General features: G+C 36.0%; 1 protein-coding gene across 1 annotated transcript in view; it reads left to right on the top strand.

Moving 5' to 3' along the window:
• WDR44 (WD repeat domain 44) overlaps positions 1–21,778 on the top strand; it is a 115,758-nt gene that overhangs the window by 60,716 nt on the left and 33,264 nt on the right. The window contains exons 8-12 of the mRNA XM_077145698.1: positions 117–200; positions 12,944–13,050; positions 14,128–14,279; positions 15,691–15,829; positions 17,274–17,338. Of these exons, the coding sequence (XP_077001813.1) occupies positions 117–200; positions 12,944–13,050; positions 14,128–14,279; positions 15,691–15,829; positions 17,274–17,338 (547 nt within the window). The remainder of the gene's footprint in view (positions 1–116; positions 201–12,943; positions 13,051–14,127; positions 14,280–15,690; positions 15,830–17,273; positions 17,339–21,778) is intronic.

Below are 21,778 nucleotides of genomic sequence, written 5' to 3'. Positions count from 1 at the left end.
AACATAGGTTTTTCCTTATTCCAGTAAAGGTTAGCTATAATATAGTAAGTAGAAATAGAGATTTTGATAAATGTAGGATAAATGGTTTATTTTAAAATAACTTCTTTCTTTTATAGCAATGACACGGCACAGTCAGATGATGAAGAGAAGTTACAATCTCAACCAACAGATACTGATGGTGGAAGGTTAAAACAGAAAACGTGAGTCACGGTGCATCCCTTTTCATTTCAAGCTTTTATTTTTAAAAAAATATGAGAGTTGCTTTAACTCCTTAAATCTATGCTCTATCCAGTTTTTATATCCTCCACCCACCACTTCTCCCTACCCCAGCCAATGGATTATGAATTCCTTGTATAGGTCATTTTTATACCATCTGACAGAGTAAATGATCAATAAATTTTGCATCATCCCTATGTTATTTTTCTGATGGTAGGTGCTGGAAGTGTTAGTAGCAAAACATGATCATTCTTGAAGTTGTCTTTTCTCTTTCTCTTCATCTCCATAGATCCCATTTATCTCTCTAAACCCAACTATATGAGATTCTTCTTGCCTACTCCAGTTCATAGTTAAATTTCTGCCTCTTCTCCATTTCAGTGACGTCTGTAGTCTACATAACTCATTTTGCCCTTTGTTATATATTATCTTAATCTATTTCCTGATTTAACAAATAAGATAAATACATGGTAGACACTAAACCATATGTTGCGAAAAGATTGTGGTCATCCTTCTGTTTTCCCTGCAGACATCTAGCACAATGGCAAGCGTATAGATTTTGCTTGAATGGCAATAATTCAGTCTAAAGCCTGAAGTGAATTTTCCACTTGAGTCTGATCTTTTCCTAGTGTGCAAGGTATATCAAAGGAATTTTTAGAGAAGACGTTTTCCCCAAAGCAAGTATATGATAACACCTCAGATATCTGGAACTTAACTCTCTAGCAATGACAGCTATCAGGAACCTGAGGATTAGGAAGATTCATGAGACAGATGAACATCTTGGAGAGGTGGCACATAGTCCACACACTAAAGTGCGTGCATCTTTTTAAGAGAAAAGCTCCTCAGGTTTGTTGAAAGCCATTATACTTTCTTCCTACTTAGTTAAAACAAATTTGATCATCTTGTTTCTGCGCTCACAGCCAATTGGAAGCAGCGAACTGTGCAACGTGCAAATTGGCATTTAAAACATGATGGGTAATAGTCTGATGGCAAATGAGGAATCAGGAAAACGATAAAAGGATTCAAACATAGCACAACCATTCCATATAGCGGTGCTTTCAAACTTTTCTCATGTCATGACATACTTAGAAAATGGTAAGACTGGGATAAACTCATGAGGCAGGTGATGGCCAGAAGAGACTGGCCCAGGGTTCTTCCTTCCCCAGGCCTTGCCTGCCCCTCTACCTTGAAGCCTGAATTAGTTTGTTAGCTGCTGGAATGCAATATACCAGAAATGGAGCAGCTTTTTTTTTATTATGAAATATAGCATATATATAAAAAAGCTATAAATTTCCAAGTACATATTAACAAGGAGTTAATAGAAGAGATTTTAAAGTTTGATATGGGTTACTGTTCCACAATTTTTGATTTTTGCTTCTGCCTGCTCCAACACAGTGAAGAATATCAGAAATGTCAGTAATGAGGATTCCTGTTCTAAGACACTGAAGACCAACAGAAATGTCAATAATGATGATTCAGCAGTCATTCTCATTTGTTAAATCCTATCTTATCTGTTATATTCTTCCTTCTCTTTAAATAGCATATATACATGAAAGAAATAAATTTCAAAGAACATCACAACAATTAGTTCTGTTTTTGAGTTTGGGTGATTTCTTTATTGATACAGGATATCAAACCTTTGTCCAATGTGTGATCTCCAAATATTTTCTCCCATTGAATTGGGTGCCTCTTGACTGTTTGGACAAAGTCTTTTGTGGGACAAATGCATTTGATTTTGTGGCATTCCCATTTATCTATTTTTTTCTTTTGTTGCTTGTACTTTTGAGTAAAGTTTAGGAAGCTACCTCCTGTTACTAGGTCTTGAAGATGTTTCCTTACATTTTCTTCTAGGAGCATTGATTCTGGTTCTTATGTTTAGATATTTATCCAATTTGAGATAATTTTTTTGTAGGGATTAAGGTAAGGTTCCGCCATCATTTTTTTGGCTATCGATATCCAGTTCTCCCATGCCCATTTATTGAAAAGACTAATTTGTCCCAGTTTAGTGGATTTGGGGGCTTTGTCGAAGATCAGTTTACCCTAGATTTGGTGGTCTATTATTCCTGCACTCTGAATTCAATTCCATTGGTCAATACTTCTATCTTTGTGCCAGTACCACGTTGTTTTGACCACTGGAAATTTATAAGAAGTTTTAAAATCAGGGAGTGTTAATCCTCCCACTTCATTCTTCTCTTTTAGGATGCTTTTAGCTATTTGGGGTCACTTTCCTTGGTAACTAGCTTTCCCAAGTCTTCAAAGTAGGTTGATGGAATTTTTCTTTTTCAATGGGCAGTCACCAGAAATTGATCCCTGGTCTCTAGCACGGCAGAGGAGAACTCTACCTGTGGAGCCACTGTGGCCCACCCTGTTGACGGAATTTTGATTGGTACTACATTGAATTTGTAGGTTAATTTGGGGACAGTTGATGTGTAAATGCATTTAAGAATGAGCATGGAATGTCCTTCCATCTATTTAGATCTTCTTTGATTTCTTTTAACAATGTTTTGTAATTCTCTGTGTACAAGTCCTTTACCTCCCTAGTTAAATTCATTCTTAGATACTTGATTCTTTTAGTTGCTATGTTGAATGGAATGTTGAATGACCACTTAGGTCATTGCTGTGTATAGAAACATTACTAATTTTTGCACATTACGTTTTTTTTCTTTTACTTATTAAACATACCAAAATACAAACACAAACATTCTTACCTATGATCATTTCATTCTTCATATATAATCATTAACTCACAATGTCATCACAGTTATATATTCATCATCATGATCATTTCTTAGAACATTTGCATCAATTCAAAAAAAGAAAAAGAAAACAAAAAAATGTATATATACCATACCCCTTACCCCTCTCTTTCATTGATCACTAGCATTTCAATCTAAATTTATTTTAACGTTTGTTCTCCCTATTATTTAATTTTAATCCTGTGTTTTACTCGCCTGTCAATAAGGTAGATAAAAGGAGCATCAGACACAAAGCTTTCACAGTCACACAGTCACATTGCAAAAGCTGTATCATTGTACAATCATCTGCAAGAAATATGGGTACTGGAACACAGCTGTACATTTGCAGGCAGTTCCCTCAAGCCTCTCCATTACACCTTAACAGGTGATATCTGTTTAATGCATAAGAATAACCTCCAGGATAACCCGTCTACTCTATTTAAATCTCTCAGTCACTGACAGATATTTTTTGGTCTCATTTTGCTCCTTCCCCTTTTGGTTGAGAAGATTCTCCCAAATCTTTGGTGCTGTCTCCCAGCTCATTCCAGGATTTCTGTCCCATGTTGCCAGGAAGGTCCACACCCCTGGGAGTCACGTCACACATAGAGAAGGAGAGGGCAGTGAGTTTGCTTGTCGTGTTGGCTGAAAGAGAGAGAGGCCACATTTGAGCAACAAAAGAGGTTCTCTTGGGGGTGACTCTTAGGCCTAATTTTAAATAGACTTAGCCTATCCTTTGCGGGGTTAAGTTTCATATAAGCAAACCCCAAGATTGGGGGTGTAGCCTATTGCTTTGATTGTACCCACTGATTGTGAGAATATCAAGAATCCTCCACTTGGGAAAGTTGAATTTTGCCATTTTCTCACCATTCCCCCAAAGGGACTTTGCAAATGCCTTTTTACTCACTGTTCAAATCACTCTGGGATTTATGGGGGCATCACTCTGGACAAACCTACAAAATCTCATGCCCTACTCAAGGTTCCATGTACTTATGATGTTCAGTTATACTGTGGACATACGTTATATTAGGAAAAACACTAGTCAAAATATAAATTTGATATCAAATAAACATTTTTTGCTTATCTCATACATGAGTTAAAGTTTTAAGATATTAATTACCATCTATTTTTAACACCCTGCAGTATTGATCTTCCTTTGTTCTTCCTCATGCAAAAATGTTTTTAAATTTGTTACATTTAGTCACTATCATTATATACTCTGGGCATTCCTAGATTATACCATCTCATTCTTTATTGTCTATCTTTTCTTCTCATTTCATTTGTGCCCCCAGGCCTCCTCCCTCTATCATTCTCACATTCAGCTTCATTCAGTGCTCTAACATTGTTGTATTACAGTTAGGTAGTATTGTGCTGTCCATTTCTGAATTTTTACAACCAGTCCTATTGTACAATCTGTATCCCTTCAGCGCCGATTACCCAATATCTACTATATTTCTGTCTCCTGATGTTCTCTGTTCTTAACTGAAATTCTCCAAGTTCATTCATTAATGTCAGTTCATATCAGTGAGACCATACACTATTTGTCCTTTTGTTTCTGGCTAATCTCACTCAGCATAATGTCTTTAAGGTCCATCCATGTTATTACATGCTTCATGACTTTATTCTGTCTTACAGCTGCATAATATTCCATCATATGTATATACCACAGCTTGCTTAGCCACTCATCTGTTGATGGACATTTTGACTGTTTCCATCTCTTGGCAATTGTAAATAATGCTGCTATAAACATTGGTGTGCAAATGTCCATTTGTGTTCTTGCCCTCATGTCCTTTGAGTAGATACCTTAGCAATGGTATTGCTGGATCATATGGCAATTCTATACTTAACTTCCTGAGGAACCACCAAACTGCCTTCCGCTGTACCATTTTACATTCCCACCAACAGTGGATAAGTGCGCCTCTTTTTCCACATCTTCTCCAGCACTTGTCGTTTTCTGTTTTATTGATGATGGTCATTCTGGTGGGTGTGAGATGATATCTCATTGTGGTTTTGATTTACATTTCCCTAATAGCCAGGAACTTGAGCATCTTTTTATGTACCTTTTGGCCATTTGTATTTCCTCTTCTGAGAAATGTCTGTTCATGTCTTTTGTCCGTTTTGTAAATGTGTTGTCTGTCTTTTTGTTGTTGCGTTGAACAATCTCTTTATATATTCTGGATATTAGACCTTTATTTGATACATCATTTCCAAATATTGTCTCCTATCGTGTAGACTATCTTTTTTCTTTCTGACAAACTTCTTTGATGCACAAAAGTGTTAAATTTTGAGGAGTTCCCATTTCTTTCTTTCTTCAGTGTTCATGTTTTGGGTGTAAATTCTAGGAAATCACCTCCTATTGTAAGATTTATAAGATATTTCCCTACATTTTCTAACAATTTTATGGTCTTAGATCTAGTGTTTAGGTCTTTGGTCCATTTTGAGTTAATTTTTGTGTAGGGTGTGAGATATGGATCCTCTTTCATTCTTTTGCATGTGGATATCGAATTCTCTAGGTACCATTTATTGAAGAGACTGTTCTATCCCAGGTAAGTTGGCTTGACTGCCTTATCAAAGATGAGTTGTCCATAGATGAGAGGGTCTATATCTGAACACTGATTCCATTGGTCAGTTTAATCTATCTTCATGCCAGTACCATGCTGTTTTGACCACTGTAGATTCATAATACACCTTAAAGTCAGGCAGTGTGAGACCTCCAACTTCATTTTTCTTTCTCAGGATACTTTTAGCTATTCAGGGCACCCTGCCCTTTCAGATAAATTTGGTTATTGGTTTTTCTGTTTCTGAAAATTAAGTTTTAGGGACTTTAATTGGTATTCCATTGAATCTGTTAATCAGTTTGGATAGAATTGACATCTTAACTATATTTAGTCTTCCAGTCCATGAACATGGTATGCCCTTCCATCTATTTAGGTCTTCTGTGAAAACTTTTAACAATTTTTTATAGTTTTCTCTGTATAGGTCTTTTGTCTCTTTAGTTAAACTTATTCCTAAATGTTTTATTTTAGTTGCAATTGCAAATGTCATTTTTTTCATGATTTCCCCCTCAGACTGTTCATTGCTAGTATATGAAAACACTACAGATTTTTGAGTGTTGATCTTGTAACCTGCCACTTTGCTGTACTCATTTATTGGCTCTAATAGTTTTGCTGTGGATTTCTCGAGATTTTCAACTTATAGTATCATCATCTGCAAACAGTGAGAGTTTTACTTCTTCCTTTCCAATTTTGATGCCTTGTATTTCTTTTTCTTGTCAAATTGTTCTGGCCAGAACGTCCCACAAAATGATGAATAGCAATGGTGATAGTGGATATCCTTGTCTTGTTCCTGATCTTAGGGGGAAAGTTTTCAGTTTTTCCTCATTGAGAATGATGTTGGCTGTGGGTTTTAAGGAAGTTCCCTTCTATTCCACTCCATTGAAGTGTTTTCAACAGGAAAGAATGTTGAATTTTGTCAAATGCCTTTTCTGCATCAATCAAGATGATCATGTGGTTTTTCTGCTTTGATTTGTTGATATGGTGTATTACATTAATTGATTTTTCTCATTTTGAACCGTCCTTGCATACCTGGGATGAATCCTACTTGGTCATAATGTATAATTCTTTTAATATGCTGTTGGATTCCATTTGCAAGAATTTTGTTGATTTTCTCAATTGTTTTCATCTTCTCAATTTCATTTATTTCTGCTCTCTTCTTCATTATTTCTTTCCTTTTGCTTGCTTTGTGGTTAGTTTGCTGTTCTTTCTCTCGTTCTTCCAAGTGGACAGTTAATTCCTCGATTTTTGCTCTTCTTTTTTGATATAGACATTTAGGGCTTTAAATTTCCCTCTTAGCACTGCTTTTGCTGCATCCCATAAATTTTGATATGTTGTGTTTTCATTTTTATTTGCCTGGAGATATTTACTGATTTCTCTTGTAATTTCTTCCTTGACTCACTGGTTGTTTCAAAGTGTGTTGTTAGCCTCCATATATTTGTGAATTTTCTGGCACTCTGCCTATTATTGATTTCCAACTTCATTACTTCATGATTTGAGAAAGTGTTTTGTATGATTTCAGTCTTTTTAAATTCATTGAGATTTGCTTTGTGACCCAGCATATGGTCTGTCCTTGAGAATGATCCATGAGCACTTGAGAAAAAGGTGTATCCTGCTGTTGTGGGGTGTAATGTTCTGTAAATGTCTGTTAAGTCTAGTTCATTTATTGTATTATTCAAATTCTTTGTTTCTTTATTGATCCTCTGTCTAGATGTTCTGTCCATTGATGAGAGTGGGGAATTGAAGTCTCCAACTATTATGGTAAATGTGTCTATTTCTCTTTTTGGTGTTTGCCTCATGTATTATGCAGCATTCTGGCTCGGTGCATAAATATTTATGATAGGTCTTCTTGTTAAATTGTTCCTTTTGTTAATACAGTGTCCTTCTTTGTCTCTTTTAACTGTTTTACATTTTAAATCTAATTTGTTGGATATTAGTATAGCTACTCCTACTCTTTTCTGATAGTTATTTGCATGAAATATCTTTTCCCAGCCTTTCACTTCCAACCTATGTTTATTCTTGGTTCTGAGATGTGTTTCCTGTAGATAGCATATAGATGGGTCCTGTTTTTTAATTAATTCTGCTGGTCTGTATCTTTTGATTGGGGAGTTTAATCCATTAATGTTTAGCGTTATTACTCTGTGGGTAGTACTTTCTTCTACCATTTTGCCTTTTGGATTTTGTATATCATATTTAATTTTTCTTCTTTTTACCTTTACTGACAGTCTTTCTTTCTACAGTCTTCTCCACACCTCTCTCTCCTGTCTTTTCCTATCTGTCTCTAGTGTTCCCTTTAGTATTTCTTACAGAGCCAGTCTCTTGGTCACAAGTTCTCTCAGTGATTTTTTTGACTGAAACTGTTTTAATTTCTCCTGATTTTTGAAGGACAGTTTTTTGCTGGTTATAGAATTCTTGGTTAGCAGTTTTTCTCTGGTAGTATTTTAAATATATTGTCCGACTGTCTTCTCACCTCCATGGTTTCTGCTGAGAAATCTATGCATAGTGTTATTGGGCTTCCCTTGTATGTGATAGATTGCTTTTCTCTTGTTGCTTTCAGGATTCTCCCTTTCTCTTTGACATCTGACATTCTGATTAGTAAGTGTCTTGGAGTATGTCTGTTTGGATCTTTTCTGTTTGGGGTATGCTGCATTTCTTGGATCTGTAATTTTAAGTCTTTAAAATTTTCAGTGATAATTTCCTCCATTAGTTCTTCTCCTCCTTTTCCATTCTCTTCTTCTTCTGCGACTCCCACAACTCACATATCTGTGTGCTTCATGTTGTCATTCAGTTCCTGAGTCCCTGCTTGTATTTTTCCATTCTTTTCCCTGTATTTTCTTTTGCTTGTCAGATTTCAGATATGCTGTCCTCCAGTTCTCTAATCCTGTCTTCTTCCTCTTGAAATCTAACATTGTAGGTTTTCATTGTTTTTTTCATCTCTTCTACTGTGCCTTTCATTCCCATAAGTTCTGTATTTGTTTTTTCAGACTTCTGATATCTTCTTTTTGTTTATTCCTTGCCTTCTTTCAATTCTCCTTCAATTCATTGATTTGATGTTTGATGAGGTTTTCCTTGTCTGTTGGAACATTCTGAGAATTAATTGTTTCAATTCCTATATCTCATTTGAATTGTTGGCTTGTTCCTTTGACTGGGCCATATCTTCAGTTTTCCTAGTATGATTCATTATTTTTTGCTGGCATCTAGGCATTTAATTACCTTCATTAGTTTATTCTGGAGATTGTTTTCACTTTTTTTTTCACCTAAGATTTTTTTGCTGGGTAACTTTGTTGTCTGTCTGTTCTTTGACATTCAGTTCAACTTATTCTGGACCTTTAGCTTAGGTTTTGTTTAAGAGATCAGAATTTTTCAGTTCTTGTTTTCTTGTTTCATTCCCTGCCTGTATGGTGCCTTTCCCCCCACCACTTAGGAGGGTCTCCTTAGGTAGTATAGACCCCATCCAGATTTTCCCACACCTAACTGGCCTCCTCTCAGGAGGAAAGAGTCACCTGCATCAGTTTTCCCTGAAGATGAGACCCAGCAGATTGAAAGGCTTTTCTATGAATCCTCTGGACTGTGCGTTTTTCCTGTTCTGCCCAGTATGTGGTGCTTTTCTGCCTGCGGGTCCCACCAACATAAAGTGATGCGGAACCTTTAACTTCAGCAGACTCTCCCTGCTGGGGGCGTGTTGAGACAGAGAAGAGGTTGTAGGCTGGCTTTAATCGATTCACTTTTCCAGACCCTGAGGTCTGAATACCTTGAGGGAGGGAATCTACTTGTGCTGGGCCCCACCCCTCTCCTGGGAAAGGCACAGTCTCCAGCAAACACTCAAACAAGTTTAATTCTGCCTATGCCTGGGGCAGTTGGAGCCTAAAAAGCCTTACAGCGATATCCAAAGAGTAGTGAAGCTGTAGAAATACAGCCACAAAAAAGAAAAAGAAAAATCCTTTTCAGAGCAGGATCCCCATTCCTCGGATTTGCCAATCAGAATCTGCAGTTTTTATGTTGCTTTGTGTGTCTTCAGGTCCTGTGTATGGCCTCCTTTCTTTCAGGGCCCAGACCCTTTCAAATATTATGTGCTATCTGATCCAAAAAACTGGGGTTTTTTTTCCTTTTTTCTTTTTCCGTCAGCCCTGCCCCTCTGCACCGGGGCACAATCCAGCAACATCTGCTTTTACTCGAGGTTCAGCTGAGATGGGGGCCTATTTTTCATAGTCAGAATTTGTTAATTAATTCCACAATTGAAACTTGGTTGCACTCAGCCCCTGCTGCTGGTAAAGTCTCTTTCCTTTTCCCTCCGGGAAGGAGCCAGTGGGAGAGAGGTGCTGGCCACCACAGTTTGAGAGACTCATGGTTCTGGGTGGGCTTGCAGCCGCTTCAGCTGGTCCAAACTGGGTTCCACTGTGTGTCTGGTCACTGACGTGTCTCCAGCAGTTGTTCTGTACTGTTATTGGTTATTTACTAGCTGCTCTGGAGGACGAACTAAATCCTACACCTCACTAAACCGCCATCTTGGCCCTGTCTATACATTGTTTTTAACCTGCTGCCTTGCTGAATTTATTAGCTCAAGTATGTTTGTTGTATGGTTCTTACGATTTTCAACCTATAGTATCATGTCATCTCCAAATAATGAAAGTTTTACTTCTTCCTTTCTAATTTGGTTGCCTTTTTTTTTTCCTGCCTCATTGATCTTGCTAGAACTTCTAGTACAATATTGAATAATAGTGGTGACAGAGGGTACAGCTCTGATTCTTGAAGACAGTTGTATAATGACATAGCTTTTACAATGTGACTGTATGATTGTGAATACCTTGTGTCTGATGTGCATTGTGTCCAGGGTATGGAGAGATGAGTGAAAAGAATTGGATAAAAAAATAAATACTGGAAGGATAAGGGGTAAAATAAATTGGGTAGATTGAGAAACTAGTGGTCAAGGAGAGGGGCGAGGTAAGATGTATGGGATGAATGAGTTTTTCCTTTTTTTATTTCTTCTTCTAGAGTGATGCAAATGTTCTAAAAATGATCATGGTGATGAATATAGAACTCTGTGATGATATTGAGCACCATTGATTGTACACCTTGAATGGACTATATATGTGTAAAGATTTCTTGATAAAAATATTTTTAAAAAATTAATGTTGACAGGCTGGAACAAAAGTGTGTAGGTATTCTTCAGGGAGTGTAGAGGGATAGGAACTATTATTTGGGCATTCTACAGAGGGAGATGTTCTTGAGCTTGTCTGAGCTTGTCGATGGTCACTTTGGTACCAAAATTGGACAGAAAGTGAGAGTAAGAATTACTGAAAAATCACAGACAGCATTGTGTGCTGAACTAACAGCATCTTGTTTCTGACAGATGTTACTGTAGAGGTCAGTGCTGCTGAGGAAGCTGATGTGTATGTAGCTGTTGTGGTGAGACCTGGCAATTCAGGATTTACAGTTGTTGAAAAGACTTACTACAACCTCATCACATCCTTCAATGAACTGTACCTGCCTCCCGCAGCTTAGAGAAGGGTTTCTCATTGTTTACACTTTCCTCACAGAGTTGTCCCTATAGTCTAGTTTTCTTCTAATGGCAAACAAAACTTCAAACCGTAAAAGAAAAGCATATATACACACACACATTTAGTATGTATATGCTCAAATTAGTGAAAAAAGAAAAAGCACCTCAGTTCAGTAAAATGGAAGCTTTATTTGTAAATTTATTATATGTAGAAATTGTTTGAAACCACAACTCTAACCCTTATTAAGAACATAGTGTAATAGATAAAAGAAATTACTAAAATACACATCAGATATGTTAGGTTTATCAGGTCTTGTACCAAAATAGAAAGCTTATTTTGGGAAGTTATTCAGAAGCCTAATTATTTTAAAAGTTCCAAGAATTATTCCTAAAAATAATTCATTACCTGTATTAGTTAGGGTTCTCTAGAGAAACAGAACCAACAGGGAACACTTGCAAATATAAAATTTATGAAAGTGTCTCACGTGACCGTAGGAACGCAGAGTCCAAAATCCACAGGGCAGGCTGCGAAGCCGACGACTCCAATGGATGGCCTGGATGAACTCCACAGGAGAGGCTCACCAGCCAAAGCAGGAATGCAACCTGTCTCCTCTGAGTCCTCCTTAAAAGGCTTCCCATGATTGGATTTAGCATCACTAATTGCAGAAGACACTCCCCTTTGGCTGATTACAAATGGAATCAGCTGTGGATGTAGCTGATGTGATCATGACCTAATCCTATGAAATGTCCTCATTGCAACAGACAGGCCAGCGCTTGCCCAATCAGATGAACAGGTACCACAACTTGGCCAAGTTGACACCTGTCCCTAACCATGACATTACCCCATTTAATTGTTTAGTTATCAGAAGATTCCAACTGTTGTAGTTCACAATATTTACCTCTCTGTTCACAAGACAACAGTATTTGCTTCTACTCCAAAAGATAGCAAAATTAGAAAAGAAAGCTCACTTCAATCTTGATTAATCATGTATCTGTTACTTAAGAAGAAACTTGTTAATCATTGTGACGCCCACGGCAACTAATTGTCTTACCAGTAAAAAGGTGTATTGATGTAACAGCTAAAAGAGAGATTAAATTTCTTTTTAAGTTCTTGCCCATTTCTTTTTGTTATTACATTTAAAAATTATCTTTTTGTTATTACATTGTAAAAGTTCTTTATATATTCTGGATTTTAAGCCTTCATCTGATAGATGGTTTACAACTATTTTCTTCCATTCTATATTGGTTATCTTTTAACTTTTTTTAATGTTTATATTGTAAAACCTTAACAAACAAGCATAGAAACATTCTTGACATACAAACAAAGCATTCAGTACATAGTATATAATCAGTGGCTCACAATATCATCACATAGTTGTGTTTATCACCATGATCATTTTTTTGAATATTTGCATCACTCAAGCAAAAGGAAAATTAAAACTCATACGTACTACACCCCCTAACTCTCCCTTTCATTGACCACTAGTATTCTTTTCACTTTCTTGATAATATCCTTTGCACAAAAATTTTTAATTTTGATGAGGCCGAATTTGTATGTTTCTGTTTTTGTTCATGCTTTTTGTGTTGTATTTAAGAATCCATTACTGAATCTCAGGTCATGAAAATTTGCCCGTGCATTGCCTTCTAAGCATTTTATAGTTTTGTCTCTTATATTTAGGTCCTTGATCCATTTTGAGCTAATTTATTGTATATGATATGACATAGGGGTCTAACTTCATTCCTTTTCATTTGGATATCCAGCTGTCCCAACATTTGTTGAAGAGACTATATTCTTTCCCCTTTCCCCATTGCATGTACTTAGCAATCTTGTCAAAAATCAAGTGATCATAGATGTGAGGATCTACTTCTGTACTTTTATGAATTGTTGAACTTTTATACTTAGGTGAGTTAATAAGAAATATATATATATTTTTTATTTTATATTTAAGGACTCAACTAAAGAAGTTCCTAGGAAAATCAGTAAAGAGAGCAAAGCATCTTGCTGAGGAATATGGTGAACGTGCAGTAAATAAAGTTAAAAGTGTTAGAGATGAAGGTAAGTGAAATAGAACAATTTAGTTGAATAGTAATTAATATTAGCTGAATATTAATTTGTAAAGATCTAAATTTTGCCTTTTATTTGTAAGAAGCATTGTATTTGATTAAAAGAAACAAATCTTTATAGCTGTCATCTTAGTATTTCAAAACACATTATTCCCCCTATCATTTGATTTTATGATTGTGAAGAAAAATGATTTTATACATTTTAAACATGATTTTGTACATATTTAGTGATTGGGCAACCTGGTAGAGTTGACTGTTCAATAATCAGTTGTAAATTAGTTTACAACTATTTATTCATAAGAAAATGAAATAGCCTTACAAAATTAGGTAAACTTCCTAAATTTGTAAAGGTATTAACCATCTGATGCCTTTATCATTATTGTACTCATTTGTTTTATTTAATAACCCCATTTATTTGTTAGTTTAGTTATCAGAAGATTACAAATAGCTGTATTTCACAGTATTTCTACCAGTCACTATTCTAAGCACTTTGGAGCTTATGAACTCATTTGATCCTTGTAAAAATACTATGAAATTCCAACACATCTTCTAAATATCCAGTGCTGTGGGGGTTACTACTGAGATGAATATTGTTCTTCTATCAACCGTGGTCAGGATTTACTGGTACTATCTGAGGGCTCTGCCGTTCCTCTACCCCACTGCACCCTAGGAGCTAGGAGACTCTAGGAGCTAGGAGACTCCTAGACTGAGATCCAAAACTAGGATTTCTGCTTTCATGATTAAGATTTCTGGCCACTGGAGAACTCCCATTTCTATAAATTAACGTACAAGGTTTTGGGTCTTGAGGGTATTTTCCTCATTTTTAGATATAAAAACTGAGGCATAGAAAGGTTTGAGTAACATACCTATGGTCACACAGATAATAAATGACAAGCTGTATTTGAAACCAGGTAATCAGCCACCAGACTCCATGCTTTTAACCGATTTAGTAATAGACAAATTTTGCTTTTCCATTTAAGGAATTTTTTTGGTAGACAGTAGGTATGAGCATGTGATGGTATGTACATACATCACGTTACTAGTAGTAATTTCTGTTAATACTTTTCAGTTTTTCATACTGATCAAGATGATCCTTCATCAAGTGATGATGAAGGAATGCCATACACAAGACCAGTTAAATTCAAAGCAGCACATGGTTTCAAAGGACCCTATGATTTTGATCAGATTAAAGTGGTACAAGATCTTAGTGGTGAACATATGGTAAGTTATCTTTTTGTTTTTCAGGATTGATAATGTTTTCATTGAGAAGGATAATTTGGCTTATATAAAGCTACTATCTTATGTATGTCACTTGCCTCTGACCAGTAGAATATGATAAAAGTGAACAGAATGTGGAGATGATTTCATAGAGATCAATAAAATTCATAAATTAGAAAAAAACAGCATTTTCATTACTCCAAAAAAGAAATTAAAAGAAAACCCTAATCCTCCTATACTCCTTATCTCCCCTCCCCACCATTATTGACCCATAGTATTGGTATGGTACATTTGATACTGTTGATGAAAGAGTATTAAAATATTACTGTTAACTATAGTCCATAGTGTTCAATAGGTACATTTTTTCCCATATACCCACTCGATTATTAACTCCTTGTAATAATATGCTTGTGCTCTAGTTCATGAAATAACTTTTTTATATTTGTACATTTAGTTATGGACATTAAAAAAAAGTTTTCCGTACTACATTTGGCTTGCTATAGCCTTTAAAATTTGGCTTCACTGGAAGGGAACAACCATTAACATTTTAGATAGCAACCATATTGGAATTTAAATTTTGGTGTTTATTATATACATAAAATGTTTGTGTAATTATAGTACTAAAGAATCTGATGAATTTCCTTGTAATGTAGTGACTCTCATTCTTTCTTGTTTTAAGTGAAATCCCATTATAGTGAGCTCCAAATGACAAATTTCTTAATATACTTGAATTTTGAAAAAAACATGAATAGTATTCCATTAAATGAGTTGTTACCTTTAGCTTGGATAATCATTTTGAATGCGTAGATGTGTATTGTAATAGTATTTGTTATAATAGGACCTTTCTAACTTAAGGGTTCTTTTACTCCTCTTCCCCCCACCCTGTCCCCACCCCATGCATACTTCTGCACTGTTTTCAGTATCTAGAGATTCCAGCCATGTACTGCAAAATCCTGTTTCTTGGAGAAAAGCAGGGTGAGACCCCACCATTCCAACACATCTTCTAAATGTCCAGTGCTGTGAGGATTACTGCTGAGGTGGACATTGCTCTGCCCTTCCTCTACCCCACTGCACCCTAGGAGCTAGGAGACTCCTAGACTGAGATCCAAAACTAGGATTTCTGCTTTCATGATTAAGATTTCTGGCCACTGGAGAACTCCCATTTCTGTTAATTAATGGACAAGATTTTGGGTCTTGAAGTTGTTAGTTAGACTATGGAAAAGCTACCACCTTTCTTCTGAAAGTCCCTCCTTGTAGGATTATAGCCCCATTTGACTTTCGGCCTTCAGGAGTGTTAGCAATGTGATCATAATCTTTCTGTGTATAATTTGGCATAATTTTAAATTAACCTTCGCTGAAAAGTAATGTCTTAGCTTTTTAAGTAATACAGTTGAATCTTCCTTTGTTCTCATAGGGAGCTGTTTGGACCATGAAATTTTCTCACTGTGGCAGATTACTTGCCTCAGCTGGACAAGACAATGTAGTGAGAATATGGGCCTTAAAAAATGCTTTTGATTATTTCAACAATATGCGAATGAAATACAACACTGAAGGTATTTTTTCATTTATTTATGGGTTTTAAAAATCTGGAGAAAGATAGGTTTTCTAAATTTTAGGTATGTTAATGCCCTCTTTATCTGGCAATTATTTGCAGCAGCAACTACTTTTCATAGCAGCTACAAACCTACAAAATAAGACAATTTAACAGCAAAGTCTCTAAAGCCAATGAAGATAGCCACCATGAAGCTTTTGAATTTGTCCCTTTAAAAAGGGACACCTAAAGATACAGAATTTAGTTCATTTCCTTCAATATTGAGAACAAAGATACCTGGTTTTCCCTGGCAACCTTCATTTTTATTCTAGGCTAAAATAGAATAATTGATTAATATAGAAAAATAGTGAAAAATTTATATATATGTATACACACACACAACACACACACTTACACACACATCCAATAAGTAAAGAATGATTAAGGAAATAGCCTTGGAAAGTAAATGTGAATTGTCATTATATCCAAAGACAAAAAAAAATGTTAAATGCAAAGGGGTACCTGAGGATATTATGAACACTGTGTAAAAATATTTAAAAAATTTTTTTCTTTATTAAAGAAGTTGTGGGTTTACAAAACAATCATGCATAAAATACAGGATTCCCATATACCACCCCACCACCAACACCTTGCATTGGTATGGGACATTTGTTACAATTGATGATAGCACATTTTTATAATTGTACTATAATTAAAGTCCATGTTTAATTTAGAGTGTTTATGGGATTATTTTTCTGTAATTATTTCACTATGGAGTACATTTTGTCCATCCCACCACTAATCAACCACGGCTAAAAACAGGAAGTTAAGGGATGGGAGAAACCAGGTAAAGTAAGAGAAGGTTCACTAACAATGGAGAATACAGGTGGCCATGGGAGAGTATAGTAGAATCATCAATTTTAGGAACATAGAAGTCTAAAGGAATTCACCAAAGTGGCAAGCTAGGCCCTATATACTTTACTAGTCTTTGTGGATATTGCTTACATTATGTCACCATACATAATTAAAGATTATGATGAATTATTAAGAAGTTGAACTAAATTTACTATACAGTGATTTTTTCTAGTCTTAGCTATTGGTCATTTCTTTTATCACTCTGTGTGGAGCAGAATGAGTATTTCATCTTGCTACTTGTTATGACTAATAAGAATTTATTCACTATGAATATAAGAGGATTTAACACTATTTTGTTTACTTAATTAGGAAAATAGTTAAGCCATTTTATTCAGATTTTACATAGAGATAAAAGCATATATTTTGGTACTTAAAGGGTTATGCTTCACTTGTTTAGAAAATGTATTTTTCCATAATAGTACATTCTCTTAACTATTAATTAGGCATTATTTTGTCATTTCTAACTGTTGTTTGTTGTTTGTTTGGGGAGGGGGGGTTTCTGTGTGTATATGTATGTACACACATGCTCTTTTATAATATGTTGTTTTTAGGACGTGTGTCCCCATCGCCTTCTCAAGAAAGTCTGAATTCATCAAAATCTGATACAGATACAGGGGTATGTTCGTTGTTTTATGGTTATTATTGTACAGTGCCATAATTTGATTTGTTTGCTTAAAGTACCTTGTTTATCAGAAATTTCAGTTGCATGAAGACAGTTTGAATTAAGAAGTAGAGTTAGAAATGAGAATATCTTCTAATAGAATTCATAAATGAGAAATTTTATGTTTAAAGGTTGCCAGTGAACTAATTACTCAAGCTGCCAAACTACTTACGTGAACTTGAGTAAAACAAAATCCTGTCCTCTTAAATCCATGTTAGATATTTATTTGAAAGATAATAATAATGTGTACCTGAAGAAGAGTTAATTAATGAAAGAAAAAAGATAATTCAGACATTTTTATTTTTCATTCTTCATGGTTTAATAAATGTTTTATGCAGCTTTAGGTAGTTTAAATTGTCTTTATGATTTTCATTTGCCCTTAAAGCTGGAAGATTAAATATAACCAATTTTAAACCTAAAACACAGAATACAAAAGATTATCCTAAATTGTCCCCTGAGCTACTGCTTGTGTATTGAGCTAGGTAAGGGTGATATAAAAAGAAGAACCTAAGATGGCCACTTGCTCAACAGTACCTTCTATTATATTTGACACTAGTTTTTACCCTACTGTAAACAGATGCTTCTCAGCTTTCCACAGTTCTATTTTTCCTTGTTCACTTTTTATATCCCTCTTGACTCTTTCTCTTCTACCCCCTTCAATGTTAGTGTTTCTCGGAGTGCTGTCTCCGAGAACTCCAAGAAACATTCTCAGTCTGCATATCTTTTCTGTGTGATCTCATCCACTCCTATGGCTTCCATTTGCATCTATAAGCTGATGACTACCTGCTTGCTCTCTCTAGTCCTGGACTGGCTTTAGATTTATAATTGTTTCCTTTCCATAGCTTTATGTCTTTTAAACAACAATGGGATATCATTGTGCATGCTGTTTTATAACCTGCCCTTTTCACACAACAATTTATAGGGTAACCACCTGTGTGTTCTTCAAGCATGTCAATTAGTAAGTCCAAAACTAAATTCCCTCAACACATTTTTTGAGTGTCCCTATGTGTGTCAGATACTGTGAAATCAAAAAGGACATATTGTCTAGCTTCAGGGACCTTGCTGACTAATGAAAGAGATAAATCCACCATTATAGTTTTGTGTGGTCATATTCTACAAAAGCATGCTGCACAGGTAAAAGAGTTAGCTATATAAACCAGGGTATCAAGAAAAACCTCCTAGAGGAGGTAGGGTTTGAGCTAGGAGTTAAGCTATTTGAGAGAAAGAAGGGAAGGGCATTTCACACAAGAAATAGCAAATGCAAAGACATGGAGGCAGAAACAGCATGGCATGTTAACTATACTACAAGAAATTCCTCTAAAGCCAAGGGGTTCATGTGCATTGTGGGGGGAGGCAAGAGTTGTATTTTAAATGGGCTTATGTGTTAAACCAAGACATTTGTACTTTATCCTGCAAACATGGGGTGGGGGTGGGGGTACTTTAAACTGTTTTAGTTAGGTGTTTAACATGTTCAGATTTTTGTTTTAGAAAGAGCAGCATTCTGATAGCACTGTAAAGGATAAATTGGATGTAAGCTGCAAGCTAGAGAAAGGGAGACCAATTAAGAGGCTGTTCATCCAGGATAGAAAGAGTTATGATAGATTGTGATAGCAGTGGGAATAGAAACCATGAAGATAAGCTGAATTTCAGAGTTGTAAAAGACATCAAATATCTAGGACTTGGTTAATGGCTAGCTCTGGTCATGTACAAGTGAGAAGCATAGGATGATTCCTAGGTGTCTGGCTTGGATAACTAGCTAGATGTTAATGATAATTCATGGAAATATAAAATGTGTAGGAGAAATTTATTGTCTATCCACAAACATGCTTCTCTCTTTTGAACCTTATTTAATGATATACTTCAACTTCCATCCAGTCAGAAACACTCTGGAGTCATTATTTATTGCATTTTTTTTCTTTACCCACATATCAAATTAGTGACACACTCCTATCTACTCTAACCTTATCCCCAAATACCCATGGACTGGGGGTGGGGGTGCGGGTGCGGTGGGCCTCTTCTTCCATTATCACTCAGAGCCTCTAGGCTTCAACTCTCGTTTAAATGTTTGCCATACCCTCCTAATGGGTTTATGTGCCTCTGGCCTCTACCCAGTTCATTTCCTCCACTGCCACCTGTTATTTTTTCAAAGCAGATATGATTATGCCATTTTTGGTTTAACATCTTCCAGTGGTACCTTATCACCTACCAAAGAAAAATCCTTCCCGTTTTCTCATTCTACCTTTTTATCTCAGTTCTAGCGCCCTGGTGCCTGTACATCCTACTTGCAATCCTGGATGTAGTTCTGCACCCTAAAAACCTTTTCACTTTTGTTAGTTCGTGCTGTAAACTTGTGAGTAATGCCCTCCTTGTCCCCTTTCTTCACAGGGTAAACCCTGATTATCCTCCAAGATTCAGCTCAACTGTTCTGTCTTTTTATGAATTCAACAGACAGAAATTGTTCCTTATTTGTGTTCTGATACTGCAGCATGTATATTGTTACATTTATATTACTTACCACACCTTCCTTGTCAGTTTGATTCCTTGGCTAGCTTCTGGGCTCCCTTAAGCTTCACAAATCATTCATTATCCTTGGAAAACAACCCTCTCTGCAGGCTTATTTTGCCTCACTAAATGTCCCACAGGTTCATTCACAATGTTGCATGCCTCAGAACTGCGTTCCTTTTTGTAGCAGTATGGTATTCAAACATATGTATGCACACCATCATTCACCAGTCTACTTCTCAGTCAGTGCATCCTTCAGCCACCTGCATTCATTAGGCATCGTGTATAATGTCCAAAATCCACAGTCCATCAAGGGGAAAATGACATCCTGAACCACATGACAAGACAGATGAGCCTTGAGGACATAATGCTGAGTGAAATAAGCCAGACACGAAAGGATAGATAACTGTGCTTAAAGTTTTTAAGAATAAGTTATTAGATCTAGAATTTGGATGAAGGGAGTTAACTGTAAGGGAGGGGAGAGGTAATTTTTGTAACATGTAGGCATGTAATATTTTACAAGAATATTTGTTGGTTTAGCTTGGCTCAGTCAACACATTAAATGTCTGCAATGTGTTAGGAACTGTACTAGGCGCTGAGAATGCAATGGATAATCCATGACAAGGAGGTGTATGTGGCGGAAGACATATCAATATTGGAATATATATCCAAAACAGAATTAAGTATCTTTGACCCCAAAAAACTATTCCTTTAACAGTTTTCTTAATATCAGCTAATTAACACTCATACCATATCCTGAGTTAAAAAGCGTGATCATGTTTTGTTTTACTCTTCTTGCCTTCCAACATCTGCTCATTCACAAAATCCTGCTTGTTTGAGCTCAGAAATGTGTTTGGAATCTGACCACCCCTTTGTTTTCCCACCAGTATAATCCAGGCCTTACTATTACTTACTGGTCTATTACAGCTGTTTTCCCAGATTCCAGCCTTTTATCCATATGGCCAGCAGAGTTACTTTCCAACAAAACAAATCTAATTGCTTTTCTCCTATTCAGACATACTTTGGCTCTCTTTTTTCCTATAGAATTAAGTCAGAATTCCTTAGCTTGAGGCATCTTTGCAGAGCTCAGCTTGACCTTGGTTTTCATTGTTACTACCCACCATTCTTTCTCACAAACTTTATGTTCTATGCCACTCAGTTATTCATTGTTGCTCCAACAAAAACTTAGAGCCTTTGTTGACCCCATATATTCATGTATACTGTTCCCTTTTGCCTGCCAAATTCATTCAAGATCTAGTTCAACTGAATGAAGCTGAATGTGAAAATGATACAGGGAAGAGGGCTTGGGGCACAAATGAAATCGGAAAAAAAGATGGACAATAACGACTGAGATGGTATAATCTAGGAATGCCTAGAGCATATAATGATAGTGACTAAATGTACAAATTCGAAGATGTTTTTGCATGAGGAAGAACAAAGGAATGTCAATAACGCAGGGTTTTGAAAATAGATGGTAATTAATATTTTAAAATTTTAATTTATGTGTGAGACTTAAGCAAAAAATGTTTATTTGATACAAAATTTATATTTTGACTAGTGCAGTTCCTAATATAACTTATGTGGACAGCTTAATTGAACACCATGAGTACATGGAACCCTGGTAGGGCATGGGATTTTGTTAAGTTTGTCTAGAGTAATGCCCCCAGTAAACACCAGAGTGATTTGAACAGTGAGTAAAAAAGTATTTACAAAATCCCCTTGGGGGAATACAGTGAGAAATGGGGAAAATTCAACTCCCCCAAGTAGAGAATTCTTGATATTCTCACAAGTGGTAGGGACAACCAGAGCAATAGCCTGAATCCCCAATCTTGGGGTTTGTTCATCTGAAACTTAACCCCACAAAGGATAGGTCAAGCCTACTTAAAATTAGGC

Source organism: Tamandua tetradactyla, chromosome X (genome assembly GCF_023851605.1).
Source record: "Tamandua tetradactyla isolate mTamTet1 chromosome X, mTamTet1.pri, whole genome shotgun sequence".
Classification (NCBI taxonomy): Eukaryota; Metazoa; Chordata; class Mammalia; order Pilosa; family Myrmecophagidae; genus Tamandua; species Tamandua tetradactyla.
The sequence above is the reverse complement of the archived record's forward strand: the minus strand, read 5'-3'. Positions and strand labels throughout refer to the sequence as shown.